The sequence below is a fragment of the Anabrus simplex genome, chromosome 14, assembly GCF_040414725.1.
Source record: "Anabrus simplex isolate iqAnaSimp1 chromosome 14, ASM4041472v1, whole genome shotgun sequence".
In the NCBI taxonomy this organism is placed as follows: domain Eukaryota; kingdom Metazoa; phylum Arthropoda; class Insecta; order Orthoptera; family Tettigoniidae; genus Anabrus; species Anabrus simplex.
The window spans coordinates 81145123-81162321 of NC_090278.1; the positions used below are offsets into that span (position 1 = coordinate 81145123).

The 17199-nt window shown below is 39.6% G+C and overlaps 1 protein-coding gene across 1 annotated transcript in view; it reads left to right on the forward strand.

The window, feature by feature from the left end:
• The window catches only part of LOC136885245 (serpin B5), a 44285-nt gene extending 27660 nt beyond the window's left edge, over positions 1 to 16625 (forward strand). The window contains exons 6-8 of the mRNA XM_067157724.2: positions 555 to 740; positions 4599 to 4740; positions 14558 to 16625. Coding sequence (XP_067013825.2) covers positions 555 to 740; positions 4599 to 4740; positions 14558 to 15021 — 792 coding nt within the window. The 3' untranslated portion in view covers positions 15022 to 16625. The remainder of the gene's footprint in view (positions 1 to 554; positions 741 to 4598; positions 4741 to 14557) is intronic.
• Positions 16626 to 17199: the final 574 nt, after the last annotated feature.

Genomic DNA, 17199 nt, shown 5'->3' on the forward strand with positions numbered 1-17199 from the left:
TAAAGTTGGAATTCAAGAGAAGAATTTGGGGCAAATGTTCATTTATAAGAAGGGGAGTTAGGGATTGGAATAATTTGCCAAGGGAAATGTTCAATAAATTTCCAAATACTTTGCAATTATTTAAGATAATGCTAGGTAAACAACAGATAGGGAATCTGCCATCCGGGCGACTGCCGCAAATACAGATCAGTGGTGATTGATTGATTGATTGATTGATTGATTGATTGATTGATTGATTGATTGATTGATTGATTGATTGATTGATTGATTGATTGATTGATTGATTGATTGATTGATTGATTGATTGATTGATTGATTGATTGATTGATTGATTGATTGATTGATTGATTGATTGATTGATTGATTGATTGATTGATTGATTGATTGATTGATTGATTGATTGATTGATTGATTGATTGATTGATTGATTGATTGATTGATTGATTGATTGATTGATTGATTGATTGATTGATTGATTGATTGATTGATTGATTGATTGATTGATTGATTGATTGTCATAAAACTACACCGATATTTGTTTGATTTTATTTCAGAGTCCTAACTTAAGCCTGCTAATCATGGTGCCAAATCAGATGTGCGGTCTCCGAGACATGGAAAACAAACTACCGAAGGTTACAGTTCTCGACCTCCTGTACAGAATGCACGAACACAAAGTAAAGGTGACAATTCCAAAATTCCGCCTGCTGCATGGATATGACGTGACGGATTATCTAGACCGCGTAAGTCACAGTTTCTTCAGTATACAATGTTTCCTCAAACTGGTAGTATTTATTATTAATATAGAAGCGTTCTGACAGCTAGCACTGGAAGTGCCCGTTACCTGCCTGCCTTGCTTATTAATAATTATTTCACTCAAGTATTTTAAGTTTGTAACATACAATCAATTCAACAATAATTTTTTTTTACATTAGCAAATCGAAGAACTATATATTACACGCATTATAAGATATGAATACATCATAGAAATGTAATTATTTATTAGTGATTTAAGCCCGCTAGGGAGCGCTTGTGACTAGTTCCTTTTGGATTCTCCTTTTCGTTCCCAATATCCCTTGAGTCCTGCTATCAGGACTTCGGGTAATTATTGGGGGGCATAATTAACATGTCTGGAATGATGAACAACTATTAGTGCACACATTCCTATATATTAACAATATTCACAATCAAATAGTAAAACCGACCAATAATAGAACTTGTTTCTCGTATACATTTTCTGATGAATGTTATGTACGGAGTTTTCAATAATATTCACAAATAAACAAAAATAGAACTTGATTAATAAATACATATTTTGATGGAATGTCTTACGAACGGAGTTACCATAAAACGACCACAGGTAAACAGAAAAAGTAGAACTTGCTTCACAAGTACATTTTCTGAATAAATGTCCTATTACTGTTTACTGTTCTATTCATGACATGAAATGTGTAAGGCTCTAACACCAGATGTACCACCTTAACAGTCTCCATTACGAAGGAAGGAAAGTGCGCTTTCTAATCTTATTTCTTGATATAAAATAATCTGCCACCTTCTCCAGATCTAACACATTAGCAGCCTACTTGTTTATATGACGCCGAGTTCCATGTTTCAGTGTTCCTACATTTCTTCTGAAGCCAAATTGATCTTCCCCCAACTCAGTTTTAATATGTCTCCTGTAAATAATACGTGGTAAAATTTTTCAGGGGTGAGATACTTAACTAATAGTGAGGTACAGTAGTTTTCACACTAGTCAGCACTTGATTTCTTGGGAATAAGTATAACAATATTCTGTCTAAAATCGAATGTCACTTCTCCTGTCTCATACATCTTTCGCCATGCTGGTTTACATATCTATTGAATAGTGAAAGGATTATAAGGTGCAGCACCTTTTTAAAAATATAGCTATTTTCATACAGATACGTCAATATATGTGTGTGTGTGGGACATGAAATGAAGTGAAAGAAACACAATTTGTTGTACCTTTTGCACCTTTTTGTAAAGTTACAATATTTCTCCACCTTTTCTCTTCTATTTCATATTTCACCACCTTTTCATCCCATATTTATCTACGCTTTTCAAATATTAGACCTTGTTTCCTTTCTTGAACAGATTCTTAACATTTTGTTTGATCAGGACTCAACACTATAGCTCATTCCATGTTAAGAAGACAGTGTTTCTCTTATGACAACAGTGTTGCCATACCGAACAACTCTGCTCAGCAGCATATATATTAGTGAAACTCAATACGTAAGTTCAATATCTGTCTGTTAGGTCATCAGCCCAGAGGCTGGTTGGATCCTCAAATAGCACCACCAAAGGCTACGCAGTTATAGAGAAACCACAAAAACTAATAGCAGAGGCCAAATGAGGCGTACTAGGCAAGATGAGGAGTGAGGTAGTTTGCCATTGCTTTCCTCACTGGGCCAGAATGTGCCGCTGTAGCACGACTGATCCTATGAGCAACACCTGTCATACCACACAGACACTAGTCATGCTCCTAATGTCATTACTCAGCACCACCCATACCCCAGCAGCTTCCATATTGTCACAGCCATGAATGAGACTGGGACTTCAGTGGAAGCTACACTTTGCTCTCGCCTGTGCCAAGAGACAGATACAAAAATACTGCATCCATCAAGAATGGCAACAGGCGGTTAAGTTCAATATGAAATAAGGAAGGAAGTAAGCTGCAATTTAGAAAAATCTAAGGTTTTAAAGGGGGGGAAGGGGGGATTATTTATGTTTTTACAAGAACAGGGGTGAACTACTGCACATACAGAATCTCAGTATTGAAGTTCAAGGCGAACTGAGAAAAAATAGACTACGTAAAATTGTTACAGGCTTAGGGTGTGAGGGAGGGTGCAGTTAACTGAATGTAATAAATTTGCCCAGGCAACGCCGGGTACTACAGTGCAATCATATCGCCCCACGAAAAGAATGGTAACAATCAAATGTGCTTTTGAAAGAGTGGTTAAATAAAATGTGGCAAAGATAAAGTGCGCTTAAGAAACAAAAGCTAAATAACAAAACCAAGCACAAATAAAAACCACAGCTAAATTACGCGTTGCAACTCAAAAAGGCGAAAAAAGCGATGAATGTGCCGCCATTGTACTTTTTTCCCTGCGTATGTACTTATTAAACAGATGTAAGGTAAGGGTTATTCTGCCCGAAGGCAGGTCCGAACCTCCGCAGAGGTGTTCCTGAGCCGGAGTTTACGTGCGGTAGGGTGGCCAGTTCCTTTCCGCTCCCCCATTACCTTACCCCCCCCCCCACTAACAGCGCGTGGCAACCCATCCAACTCCTGACCACGCTCAATGTCGCTTAACTTCGGAGATCTCACGGGATCCGGTGTTTCAACACGGCTACGGCCGCTGGCTTATTAAATAGAGAACGTTAAGTAATTATTTTAATAACTCGTGAGCAAAAACGTGCTCCATCCATTTTCTTTCTTTCATAATACAATATAAAGTACATTATAATGTTCCTTAATCAGAAGGAGTTATGAGTGTCTAAGACGGGGTGTGTTCACTCCTTGTAGGTCCATAAGAGCAACACTGTTTTCTTAACGTAGAATGAGCTATAGTCCGCCTCTGTGGTGTAGTGGTTAGCGTGATTAGCTGCCACCCCCGGAGGCCCGGGTTCGATTCCCGGCTCTGCCACGAAAATTTGAAAAGTGGTACGAGGGCTGGAACGGGGTCCACTCAGCCTCGGGAGGTCAACTGAGTAGAGGTGGGTTCGATTCCCACCTCAGCCATCCTCGAAGTGGTTTTCCGTGGTTTCCCACTTCTCCTCCAGGTAAATGCCGGGATGGTACCTAACTTAAGGCCACGGCCGCTTCCTTCCCTCTTCCTTGTCTATCCCTTCCAATATTCCCATCCCCCAACAAGGCCCATGTTCAGTATAGCAGGTGAGGCCGCCTGGGCGAGGTACAGGTCATCCTCCTCAGTTGTATCCCCGACCCAGAGTCTGAAGCTCCAGGACACTGCCCTTGAGGCGGTATAGGTGGGATCCCTCGCTGAGTCCGAGGGAAAAACCGAACCTGGAGGGTAAACAGATTACGAACGAACGACCGAACAGTGGAAGAAGTTAGGGATAATCCCGATAGATCTGTTAAGACAAATTCGCACATTCAATTTGGAGAGCAATCCAGATGAGGAAACCTTTGCAACTTCTACTGAACTCCCTTTACGAGTGCCGAGAAGATATGCTCCATTGGTTTCTGTAGGTGTCGAGAGGCTTTTCTCGCTCTATAAGGATCTCCTTAGCTCAAAGCGCCAGCGACTTACCATCAAAAACTTTTTTTTAAATGCGTAATCCAATATAACTTGTTCATTAATTACTAGAACCCAGTAAATGTAATAAAGTAAGCTTATGTAACTGGTTTAAACATTAATAAAATGACTCCAACAACACCTTCTTTGACCTTTTTGTATGTATTTTCAGAACCATATTTGCCCCTTTTCTGACCGTACCTTCCACCTTAAAATCCTTTCCCTACTAATGAGTAACTATCAACATTAATTTGTGAAACAATGAAAAATAGACTTTACAATATTGGTACATGAATTTATCTGACGAGCAGCCCATTTATTTTCCAGGTAGGATTAGATACCTTGACCACTTCAAACGCTCACGGTTTGGTAGAAGTGTCTGTTGCAAATCCACCACTTGCCCTCACCAATCTGTGGCAGAAGACATTCTTCGAGCTTGTAGAAGAAGAAGGCCATTCCGTAAAGCAAGGTAACTCCCTCAACTGCTCAATAACATTTGCTATATTCCTTTACCACCTTCGATCCAGACAATAGGGAAATAAGGGGGTTTTTTCTGTATTTTGGTCAAAAATATTAAAAATTGATATTTTTGTGACGGTTATGTCCAAATTTCCGCCATGTCCGTCTGTATGTACTAGAGGTGTAACTGCTACATATGCCACTGCTACAATAGAGTAACTGTGAAAAAAAACGTTAAAAATAACGTCCAACGTTACTCACCTTTTAATGGTCACGGCTTCAGGCTTGTCTGTGTTGTGAAGTCCCGTTCATTCACTCGCACATGCGCGCACGCATCACTACAATTTTGAAAGTCAGTGCAGCAAAACACGCATTCCTATTTGCTATAAAGTTAACGAGAGGCAGACAACGGATGAAATGAGAAGACAACAGAGCGTCTTTTCTGTAATCTAGAGGAGTGAGTTTGACAATGCCCCGATCAAGGACAGAAGACAAGAAAACATGATGATCTGTCTGCCAAACCTCGACACAGACCGCTACAAGAGGATCGATTAAGTACACTGAAATAATGTTATGTTATCTATAATATCAGGGGCTGCCTGGCCGAGGCGGTAAAGGCGTGCTCGGTTCGCCCGGAAGGACGTGGGTTCGAATCCCCGTCAGAAGTCGTAAAATTTAAGAAACGAGATTTCCACTTCCGGAGGTTCACTCAGCCTACAACACAAATGAGTACCAGGTTAATTCCTGGGGGCAAAGGCGGCCGGGCGTAGAGATAACCACTCTACCCCATCACGTGCCGCGGTTAACAATGGTGGAAGCCTTTACCTTCCACTCCTCCTAGGGCCTTCATGGCCTGTACGGAGGTGTCTTTGTCTTTGTTATCTATAATATCAATATGGAAAGTTAGCATACTAATTTATTTATGGTACAAGGAAAATTACACGTGTGAATCTGATAATAATATTATAATGTAGATGGCCCTGCGCAATGTCTGAGTCAACCATTATCCCTGAGCAGTTGAATATGTTATACCGGTAACAGTTTACACTATTACTGGATGACAGCAGCAGCTTATGTATAATAAACTCTATAGTGTAATTGACTTACAGCAATCTCCTACGAAAGCGCTCTCACTTAGAAGACATGTGTACTATCCGAACTCTGAAGGTCACATTTTGTGTGTGTAAGCTGCTACTAGTGACAGTTACCACTTCCCAGTTACTGTTTTCACTAGTACGTTATTCTGTTGTCGTTACTCGATAACCGGTTATTTTTGTCCTCGTTACATTTATAAGAGTGACAAGCATGTAACTGTGACAAAGTAACTGCTACGTTATTTTTCAGCCATCTTTAGTATGTATGGATGGATGGATGGATGGATGCATCCCCTTTGGGTGGGGTTGGCAGAAGAACGCTCGCGGCAACCCTATATGTCGTTTACTAGGCCTAGGGAAGGTTTTCATTCGAATCCCCGAAGGGGAGGGGCGAGCCAACTGGAAGGTAACACCTTCGCTCTGGCCAGGAGATTCGGCGAGTTTGGAGGTTTGGTGCAGTTGGGAGACGGGGGGGATGGAGATTTGATTCGGTCAAGGAGCTGGGAGGGAGTCTCGACTTCTTGTAAAGTGCTTTATTGAATGCTTTTAAATTTGTACAATTGCATTTTTACACGAATTATGTGTGCGTTTGTACAAGTGTTTATAATTTTTGTTTCATTTCTGAGTTGGTGTCCATTTTACATGATTACAAGATAGTTACAATTTGCAATTTGCAGGTGGTTATAATTTTGTTTTTACAATTTTTACATTTTTTTTTAATTGTTTGCTACCAGCTCTCCGTTGTTCCAGCTCCCAGCTAACCTCCTCAAGTGTCGCAGGTTGCTTTTCATCCTTGCACGTTCATGACTTTCGGCTTGCTCTTCTTGATCTCAAGGTCATATTCCGTCAGTCGGCCCATGATTATCTTCATCTCCCTGAAACTTGTCGTTATGATAAGAGTAACATCTTATCTACCTCAGGTTGCTGATCGTTTTTGCCTCCGATTCTGAAGTCGCCTTCCTATCCATCCGTAACCTTCTTCATTATGTTGCATAGTACAGCCGATAAAATGCATCCTTGCCTGACTCCTACTTCGGGCTTGACGGTGCTGGTGAACATTTCGTTGACCCATACTTTAGTTAGTTTACAAGATCGGGAACTTGTGTTTTCAAATAATGGCATGTGTATTAACCAGTTCGGGTGTGCACTTGTGAGTATGCGAATAGCCAAGAAATGACACTGCTTGTCTTTCCAATGCTCCTGTTTTCTTAACACTACACTTACGTGGGGCATAAGTCATACTCCTGTATGATATGATTCCGTGTGAACTCCCTAATTCTGCTGTAACACCCGTTGATGGGTTTTGTGCACGGCATTTAGTTTTTTGCCATTTCTTTACAGCCATGCAGTTGCCCTTTCGAGAAAGTCGATAGCTTTCGACATAATATGTTACAATGTTGCAGATTTTGCTGTCTCTAAAATTAATCAATTCTCACTTCCTCCACGCTGTAAAGAAAATGTATATGTAATCGTAGGGCCCGGATGTTTATGCAGTAATAGGTTAGAATGCAAACTTCCTGAAGCGAGTAACAAGTATAGTCTACCTTCACAACGACTATGCTACGGGGTTTGCATAGACAATAGGGGTACGGCCCATCAAAACCCCTATAATGTATGTTACTCTTGCTACATTATGGAAGAGCGGGTGGCCGACACTTTCTACTAACCAAATTAGTTTGCAATCTAAGCGGTTACTGCATAAATATCCGGGCCCTAGTAATCAGAAACCCATATGTGATGCGTATACCTTGTATAAATTAGAATTTCAAGAATGATGTGTGCAAGTACCGTTGAATGTGGGCGGATGTGTATGCATGCGGCTGTGAGAATATTTGTGAATCAGTGTGTATGCAGGGGTATGAGTGAGGGCATAAATGAGTGGGTTTTCTTGCTCTAATATGCATAGCATAAATCTAAGATAATTATTATTCTTAAAGCACAGTGTTTGAAGTCTGAATATGTAAATTTGAAATTGCCCACACGTATGTAAATATTCAGTAGAGTTTATGTAAACATGCATGGGTTACGTGAGCGATGTTGATCCACGAAATATCACTGTAATATTTGTCACAAACGAAAGGTAATCATTGATTTACTAGTATAAAGTCTCAAATCCCAGGTTGATTAAGAAATACCGTCGTTACTAGCAAGAAATATGTATACGTATGTACTGGCTGTAAATAGGAGTCCATGGTGTTGCATTGCGCTGCTTGCGCCGTCTTTTGTTTCTTTCTTGAGGTCCAGGGCTGGCACCAACGAGCTCTCTTTCTAGCGAATGGGAGTGCGGGAATTTTGTTGAAAACTAGCATGATCCCTGGACCAATAAATCGTTTAATGAATCAGCGAGGTGACAGCCCATCAAATGACATCGAATGAGAAAAATCAATAAAACGACACCAAAGAACTTCAGTGAGCAAAGACATCACAGACGACAGTGTTGGACAAACAAAACACTTACGGAAGCGCTGCGACGTAGCAGAAATAGTTGTAAGGCAGTGAAGTATGTATTCTCTAAAATAAAATATTTCGTATTTATTTCTTAATTAACCTGGGATTTGAGACTTTATTTGAGTAAAAGCAATTACTATCTTCCATTTGTGACAAATATTACAGTGATATTCCGTGGATCAACATTATCCACGTAACCACATGCATGTGGGGATGGAGGCACTTCTGTGTATGTCAGGCTGCTCTTTCGCCATCTAGCACCCCTAGAATGTACATTTACAATTTAAGGGAAATTAATAATAATAATAATCAACAATCTTCATTTAGGGCTGATGCCCACGTGGCAGATTGCCTATCAGTTGTATACCTAGCATTTCCTTAAACATTTTTCAAAGAACTCGTAAATTTATCGAACATTTCCCTTGATAATTTACTTGCTAGTTGCTTTACGTCGCACCGACATAGATAGGTCTTATGGCGACGATGGGACAGGAAAGGCTAGGAGTGGGAAGGAAGTGGCCGTGGCCTTAATTAAGGCACAGCCCCATCATTTGCCTGGTGTGAAAATGGGAAACCACGGAATATAATGTATTCCAATCACCTACTCCTCGTCTTATAAATAAGTTTGTTCCAATCTGTCCCCTTGAATTTCAAGTTTACCTTCATATTATAATCTTCCCTGTTTTTAAAAGCTCCAATCAAACTCATTCGTATTCTAATGTCATTCCACGCCATCTCTCCACTCACTGTTTGAAACATACCACTTAGTCGAGCAGCTCGTCTCCTTACTACCAAGTCTTCGCACCCAAAGTTTGCAACAATTTCGTGACACTACTCTTTTGTCGGAAATCACCCAGAACATATCGTGCTGCTTTCCTTTGAATATTTTCCAGTTCTTGTATCATGTAGTCCTTGTGAGGGTCTTACCACTGACTTATACGCCCTCTCCTTAACATCCTTACTACTGTCATTATCATCAATGTCCCACTCCAGTCACCCGGGTGTGGTTAACAAGCCTCCTCCAGTCCTTTCTGTCTTTCCACTTTTCCTGCTCCATTACTTCCGCCACGTCCAATCCAACTTATCTACTGTCCTTCCAAATCTGATCCATCAACCTTCTTCTCGGTCTTGCAACTGGTCCCTCAACTTCTCTTTCAAATTCATTTCTTGCTACCCGTTCCTGTCCCATTCTTTTTACATGTTCGAACCATCTCAGTCTTGCTTTCTGTATCTTCTGTACTAACGGTTCTATATTTAGCTTTTCTCTGATTTTAATATATTGAATTCTCTCTCTTCTTGTCTTTTTAAACGATATTCTTAAAAATTTCATTTCTACTGCTTGGATCTTACTATCTTGTCTCTTATTAGTTACCAGAGTTTCTAGTCCGTATGTTACAATTGGTATGAAATACTGTTTATATAATGTTAATTTCATTCTCTTGGGTACTTCGTCATCCCATAAAAACTCTCTGACTTGATAAAATGTTCTACCTTTACTTAGCTTGTTATTAAAATCAGGGTTAATTTCATTCGTTCCATTAATAATGCTACCCAGATATGTAAACTGTTCTACATTCTCTAACCGTTCTCCGTCTATGTTCACTTGGCTTCTCTTTTTTCTCTTTTCCACAGTGCATGAATACAGTTTTCTTTTTACTAATTTCCATTCCAAACTTATTCAGATTTTCATTCCAAATGTCCAGTCTCCTTTGTACTTAATTTTCTCCCTTTCCCCAAATCACCACATCATCTGGAAATACCGAAGCATTCACTTCATCATTAATGATACTCTGTTTTACACGTTTTATGATTTATGGCTTTCTCCATTATTTTTAGTCCATGTGATAATAGGGTTATACCTCTATAATTTTCACATTTCTTCCTATTTCCCTTTTCAAACAGTGATACAAAGCTTCATTGCCGCCAATCTTTAGGTATCCTGCCATCCTTCCATACGGCATTGAGGGCTCTGTATAACCACTGCAGTCCACTTACTACAGCCCTATATACTCTCATAACCACGTGACCCCAATTACACCTAGAATTTCATGTTTCTCATGCTTAATTTTTTCGTAGCCTACAAATTCTTCTTTCACTATGAATACTCTGCCTCCTATCTTTCCAAACCAGCGTCTGCGTTAATCACTCCTTAGCTATGATTCAGTTCCTATAAAAATATCTGGTAAATTTGCTGCTGTTGTTGTTTGAGTCATCAGTCCATAGACTGGTTTGATGTAGCTCTCCATGCCACCCTATCCTGTGCTAACATTTTCCTCTCTATATAACTGCTGCATCCTGCATCTGCTCTAACCTGCTTGTCATAATCATACCTTAGTCTACCCCTACTGTTCTTACCGTCTACACTTACCTCAAAAACCAACGGAACAAATGCTAGGTAACTTAATATGTGTCCTATCATTCTTTCTCGTCAAATTTAGCCAAATCACCCCTCACCAATTACTCTTCATTCGTTATTCGATCTACACATCTCACCTTCAGCATTCTTCTGTAACACCACATTTCAAAAGCTTCTATTCTCTTTCTGAACTAGTTATCGTCCATGTTTCGCTTCCATACAATGCCGCGCTCCAAATGAATGTATTAGGAAAGCTCTTCCTTGCTTGTGCTAGTCTGCATTTTATGTCCTCCTTACTTCTGCCATGTTAGTTATTTTACTACCCTAGTAACAATATTCATCCACTTATTTTACGACTTCATGCCCTAATCTCGTAGAGCCTCCGTGGCTCAGGCGGCAGCGCGCCGGCTTCTCACCGCTGAGTTCCGTGGTTCAAATCCCAGTCATTCCATGTGATATTTATGCTGGACAAAGCGGAGACGGGACAGGGTTTTCTCCAGGTACTCCGGTTTTCCCTGTCATATTTAATTCCAGCAACACTCTCCAATATAATTTCATTTCTTCCGTCAGTCATTAATCACTGCCCCAGAGAGGTGCGACAGGCTTCGGCAGCCGGCACAATTCCTATCCTCGCCGCCAGATGGGGGATTCATTCATTCCATTCCTGATCCAGTCGAATGAATCGAAACAGGCTATGGATTTTCATTTCCTTATCTAATACTTCCTGGATCACCAGACTTCGCTCGACTGCACTCCATTACTTTTGTTTTGGACTTATTTATTTTCATCTTGTACTCCTTACGAAGACTTCGTCCTTACCATTCAGCAGTTTCTCCAGATCTTCTGCAGTCTCAGATAAAAATAACAATATAATAGGCAAATCTCAGGGTTTTGACTTCCTCTCCTTGGATTGTGCCAATGGCTGTAGCCGTGTTGAAACACCGGATCCCGTGAGGTCTCCGAAGTTAAGCAACATTAGGCGTGGTCAAGATTTGGATGGGTTGCCACGCGTTGTTGCGGGAGAGTAAAGGGAATGCAGGAGCGGAAAAGAACTGGCCAACGTACCGTACGTAAACTCCGGCTCAGGCACACATCTACGGAGTTTCGGGCCTGCCTTCGGGCAGAATAACCCCCCTTGGATTGAGATTCCCTTCTCAAATTCATCGTTGCTTTCCTTTACTGCCTGATCTAAATAAACATTGAAAAGAAGCAGCCTTGCATCACTCCTTTCTGGATTGCTGTTTCTTTTTCAAATATATAGGAACAAGACACCTAGAATTGATGACATTCCCTATGAATTACTGACTGCCTTAGGAGAAACCAGCATGGCAAGGTTATTCCATTTAGTGTGAAGGTTGTATGAGACAGGAGAAGTGCCATCCGATTTTCGGCAGAATGTTGTTATACCTATTCACAAGAAAGCCGGTGCTGACAAGTGTAAAATCTACCGCAACCTTTGTTTAGTATATCATGCCTGCAAAATTTTAACACGTATTATTGACAGAAAGACAAGTTGAAGCTGAATTGGGAGAAGATCAGTTTGGCTTCAGAAGAAATGTAGGGACAAGTAAAGCCATCCTGACTTTACGTCTGATCTTAGACGATCGAATTAAGAAGGACAAGCCCACGTACATGGCATTCATACAACTAGAAAAGGCACTTGATAATGTTGATTCGACCAAGTTATTTAAGATTCTGAAGGTGATTTGGATCATATACCGAGAACGAAGAATTATCTACAATCTGTATAAAAATCAGTCTGCAGTGATAAGACTTGAGGGCTTTGAAAAAGAAGCAGCGATCCAGAAAGAAGTGAGGCAAGGCTGAAGTTTGTCCCCGCTCTTTTTCAATGTTTACATAGAACAGGCAGTAAAGGAAATCAAAGAGGAATTTGGAAATGGTACAATCCAAGGAGAGGAAATCAAAACCTTGAGATTTGCCGATGATATTGTTATTTTATCTGAGACTACAGAAGATCTTGAGAAGTTGCTGAATGGTATGGACGAAGACTTGGGTAAGGAGTACAAGATGAAAATAAATAAGTCCAAAACAAAAGTAATGGAGTGCAGTCGAACGAAGGCAGGTGATGTAGGAAATATTAGATTAGGAAATGAAGTCTTAACCCTAGAAGTGCCGAGTGTTTTTCCCTAAATGCCAGGCCATTTTCGCATGTATTACACATTTACGTTTTTAACAAATTTAAGCACGTTTAGTGCAGAAAGGTTAGGCATTCAGCACACCATATTACTCAGAAAGCTTTATTTAAGGTACTTATATAAGTATTATATCATTTACTTGCATATCTGGTGCGTATCGGGCGATCAAAAATTTGGAAAACAAAAAAAGAAGTGTTTTTCATATTTTCAACTTCACCATTAGTAATAAATAACCGCTCATTTCAAAAAATCACTATATACAAAACACGCGAAATTCCTTCTAATTTTTAAAAATATTAAGTTCTCAAAAGTAAAAACATAATAAAATCGCAAAGGAATTAAAATTTCCGAGCTGCACACATTTCCGTCAGCTGCCGAGCACTGCTGGGAGTCATTCTCGGAGAGTTTTCTTTTCTTGCCATGCCTCATAGGCCTCCAGAAATGCTGCAATTTATGATAGCATTCACGGTGCACCCCATATTTATTAGAATGGCAATTTCCTTTTTTTATTTCGGAGACAGTTACATCAAACTAGGTTCGCATACGAGAAAAGGCCTACATTTCTCCAGAATGTATTTTAGTTTTTTCGCCGCATAATCAATACTTTCTTTTTCCAAGAGCTTCCAGATCAAATCCGTAAAGAACAAGTAGAAATATATAATAGGTGTACTGTAGGTGTAGAGTAGCTGAATTTATACCTACCCCGACCTTGACTGAATCATTTCCGGCTAGTAAGGAATGTGTGATGAAAGACTTGAAGCTTCCTCTTCAATGCCTTATTAAAATAGCGTAAGTGAACGATAAATGATGTTATGACTGATTAAGCGAATGCATGTACTATGCGTCGCGCGTGCGACGTTGGCATTCTAGTGGCACAGTATTGAGTCGCAAGCGCGACGTTTGGCATTTCTAGGGTTAAAGGAAGTAGATGAATATTGTTTCTTGGGTAGTAAAATAACTAACGATGGCAGAAGAAAGGAGAACATAAAATTCAGACTAGCACAAGCAAGGAAGAGCTAAATGTATGGAAGTGAAACATGGTGTTACAGAAGAATGCTGAAGGTGAGACGGATAGATCGAATTACGAATGAAGAGGTACAGAATCGAATTGGTGAGAAGAGATCGATTTGGCTAAATTTGTTCAGAAGAAGAGATAGAATGATAGGACACACATTAAGACACCCAGGACTTGTTCAGTTGGTCTTGGAAGGAAGTGTAGATGGTAAGAACGGTAGGGGTAGACCAAGGTATGAATATGACAAGCAGATTAGAGCAGATGTAGGATGCAATAGTTACGTGGAAATGAAAAGGTTAGCACAAGATAGGGTGGCGTGGAAAGCTGCATCGAACCAGTCTATAGACTGATGACTCAAACAACAACACATATATCTGTCCAATTACTTACAGTAATTCTATTCCTTTCATTACAGTCTCTCTTCAGTTTAAGTTTTATGCCGTCCTTACTTGACTTCATGCTCCCTATACTACAATTACCGTTCCATAGTCTACCCAGTTTCTCTGAACGTACCTGCATATGACTTTTCTAAACAAACCCCCTAACTTTCATGTACCTTTGTGGTTCAAGTGAAGGCTATCCCTATCTCATAACCAACAATTGGGGTACACAAATCTCACTCCAAATTTTCCACATATCCATGCCATTGTTTCGTTTAACTCCCTAATCACCCCCTGTCAGTATCTCATCCTGTTAACTACTTCTTAAAAGGGGTTGATAACTTCAAAACTAACACCACATCCACTGATTTATTTCAGGTAAACCAGATGACCCGAAGATTCCCACCAAAGTCTTCCTCGCCGATCATCCCTTCATGTTCATGGTTGTCGACAGAGTGAGTGGACTGATTATACTAATGGGCAGAGTGACTTGTAAGGACAGATTTGATATGTCCATGATGAGGAGTAAGTCAGGTACACAACTTGTCATACCTAGAATGCGCAGAGGAAGCTGGCCGCATTATCATTCAGAAACTTCTGATGACGAAAACGAATCAAGAAAAAAACCTATTTCAACTCAATACGAGTTAACAGATGAGGAATTACTAAAAATAATGAATTACTCAAGAAGACCGTATCCTACTGACAAAGCGGAGAGTTCATCTGAACCGTCGATTCCTGTCAGTAAAGTTGACAATGTGCCGGAACCTGCAGATCCTGCTGATGAGACTGAGTCTGCACCAGGTCCAGACGATGATACTGGCAAAGCTGTGTTAGCATGATCTCCCGATGATAGAATGGAAGACATATCAAAACCATAAAATTGCTGGTCATAAGAAAACCAGTGTCTATTGATTTCGAAATTTAAAGTCTGCTACAGGTTCAAACTGTTAGTACTGTAATATTTATTCTGTGTTCAAGTTACTGACGTAAATTGGGCTGCATCTTCTTCAAACAAGACTGACGAAGAACCACATTTCTGTTGAAACTGAAGTTCAACCAAATCCAGCCAGATCCTGATTACGATAGAGAGAGTGTATCAAAATATGTGGTTCTTGTCGAAATGAGCGATTCTCCAAATCTGCTGATAAAATTAATAATATTCGAGAATCATCGAATCCTGCTGTTTAGAATGAGGTTGGATCATATGTAGGCGATGTTGTTGACAAACGTGAGGGTGCATTAGCTCCCGATTATATGTCATTGACGCTATTTCATGGAGATGGTGTTGAAAATGTTAGGAAACCAGTGCCTTCTGACATCAAAATTCAAGATGCAATTAAACCATCGTATGTTGAAATTGATAATTAGTAGGGCTGATAGATTTCTTCTGTGCTTACGTTATTTTTAGAGTCCGGGATTTTAGGTACTCATAGGTTAGAATACAAACTTACTTCGAGAGTAACAAGTACACACTACCCTGTACAACGGCTATGCTATGAGAGTTCCATAGACAATAGGGTGACGACCTACCATAACTCCAAACATTTACGTTGTCGTACCTACAAAGACACACACACGAAATTCTGTCAATTGTGTACACTCTTTTACATACTTTGCCTGGCCAGGCTTCTATAAAAGTATGACACGACATGTTTTCTCGAATTTTCTCCAGTCTCCAATAACCTATTTACAAATGAATAGAATGTTCTGTACGACTCTAGTGACAAGGATACGTTGTTCTTGACTACTACCCTGCATTGCACAACACTGGATTTATACATCGTATTTACAGGTAATAATACATTATATACTATTAATTACGTGCTCTTACATTAAATAAACTCTTATTAATATACATATAGCAGACATGTCGTAACATAACCTCACATGTTTTGTTACAGAAGACAGGTCGTACAACACGCAAATAATAAACGATACGACCACGATTTATACCAAATAATAATAAAACATCTACTAATCTAGCTCGACATTTCACTATTTAGACAATTGTTTCCAAGTTATGCTAGTCCCTTAGACTTGCATCAATGTTACCCTCGATACATTATGGAAGATCGGGCTGGAGGCCACTTCCTAATAACCAAATTAGTTTGCATTCCAAGGTATTACTGCCTAAAAATCCTGGGACTTGCCACGTAGCCATCATCTTCAGCTTCCTATAATATCAAAGAGCCCCTCTCAGTTTGCCACACGAGGTTCAGTGCACCGCATTCACGACCCCAGTATTAAACGAAAATCTCTGAATACAAGAATCAAACCCGAAACCTGCAGGTAAAAAAAATATCTCGGGAGGCATGAAACTAATTCGTTGTGCCAAAAAGAAGAGAATAATAGTGCAAAATTTATTTTTGTATATATTTCCTATTTTAGTACGTAATGTTTATACATGTTTTAATCATAAATTGTATTAATAAAGGAGTAACAAAGAAAATTTTCACTGTTTTATTTTCTTCAATTAATATGTAATTTGTCAATGATGTTGATGATGATTTCATTTTAGAGGGTCACTAATATTGTGGACCGAAGTTTCCAGTAGTTTCCCACTTCCTAATTTCAGGCCACGGCCACCTCCTCCCACTTCCTTGTCTATCCCCTCCAATCAAAATCTTGAAGTCACGATTAGAACGACACTTAAGACAATATAATACTTTTCACTTAAGTTAGTACTTTGAAAGTATTGAGTTCGACTTAGAACTCTATGATTCTCAAATAAACAAAAAGTCTTGTCATAAATGAAATGTTATACAAAGGTCGAACCACATATAGAGCTTCTCTGTAAATATGACAGTCACAGTTAGAACGACACGTAATTATTTTACTCAAGACGGAATCTTGAAAGTCCTGAGTTCTACTCAGAGTAGGAAGATTCTCAATTTAAATAAAAGGTCTTGTCACAATTGATTGGAGGCAGTAATGATGAAACATCTATAAAGTTTCTTCATAAACATTGGAGTTTCATTCTCCAGATACTTTTAGGGGCATCATAAGTCCCATATTAA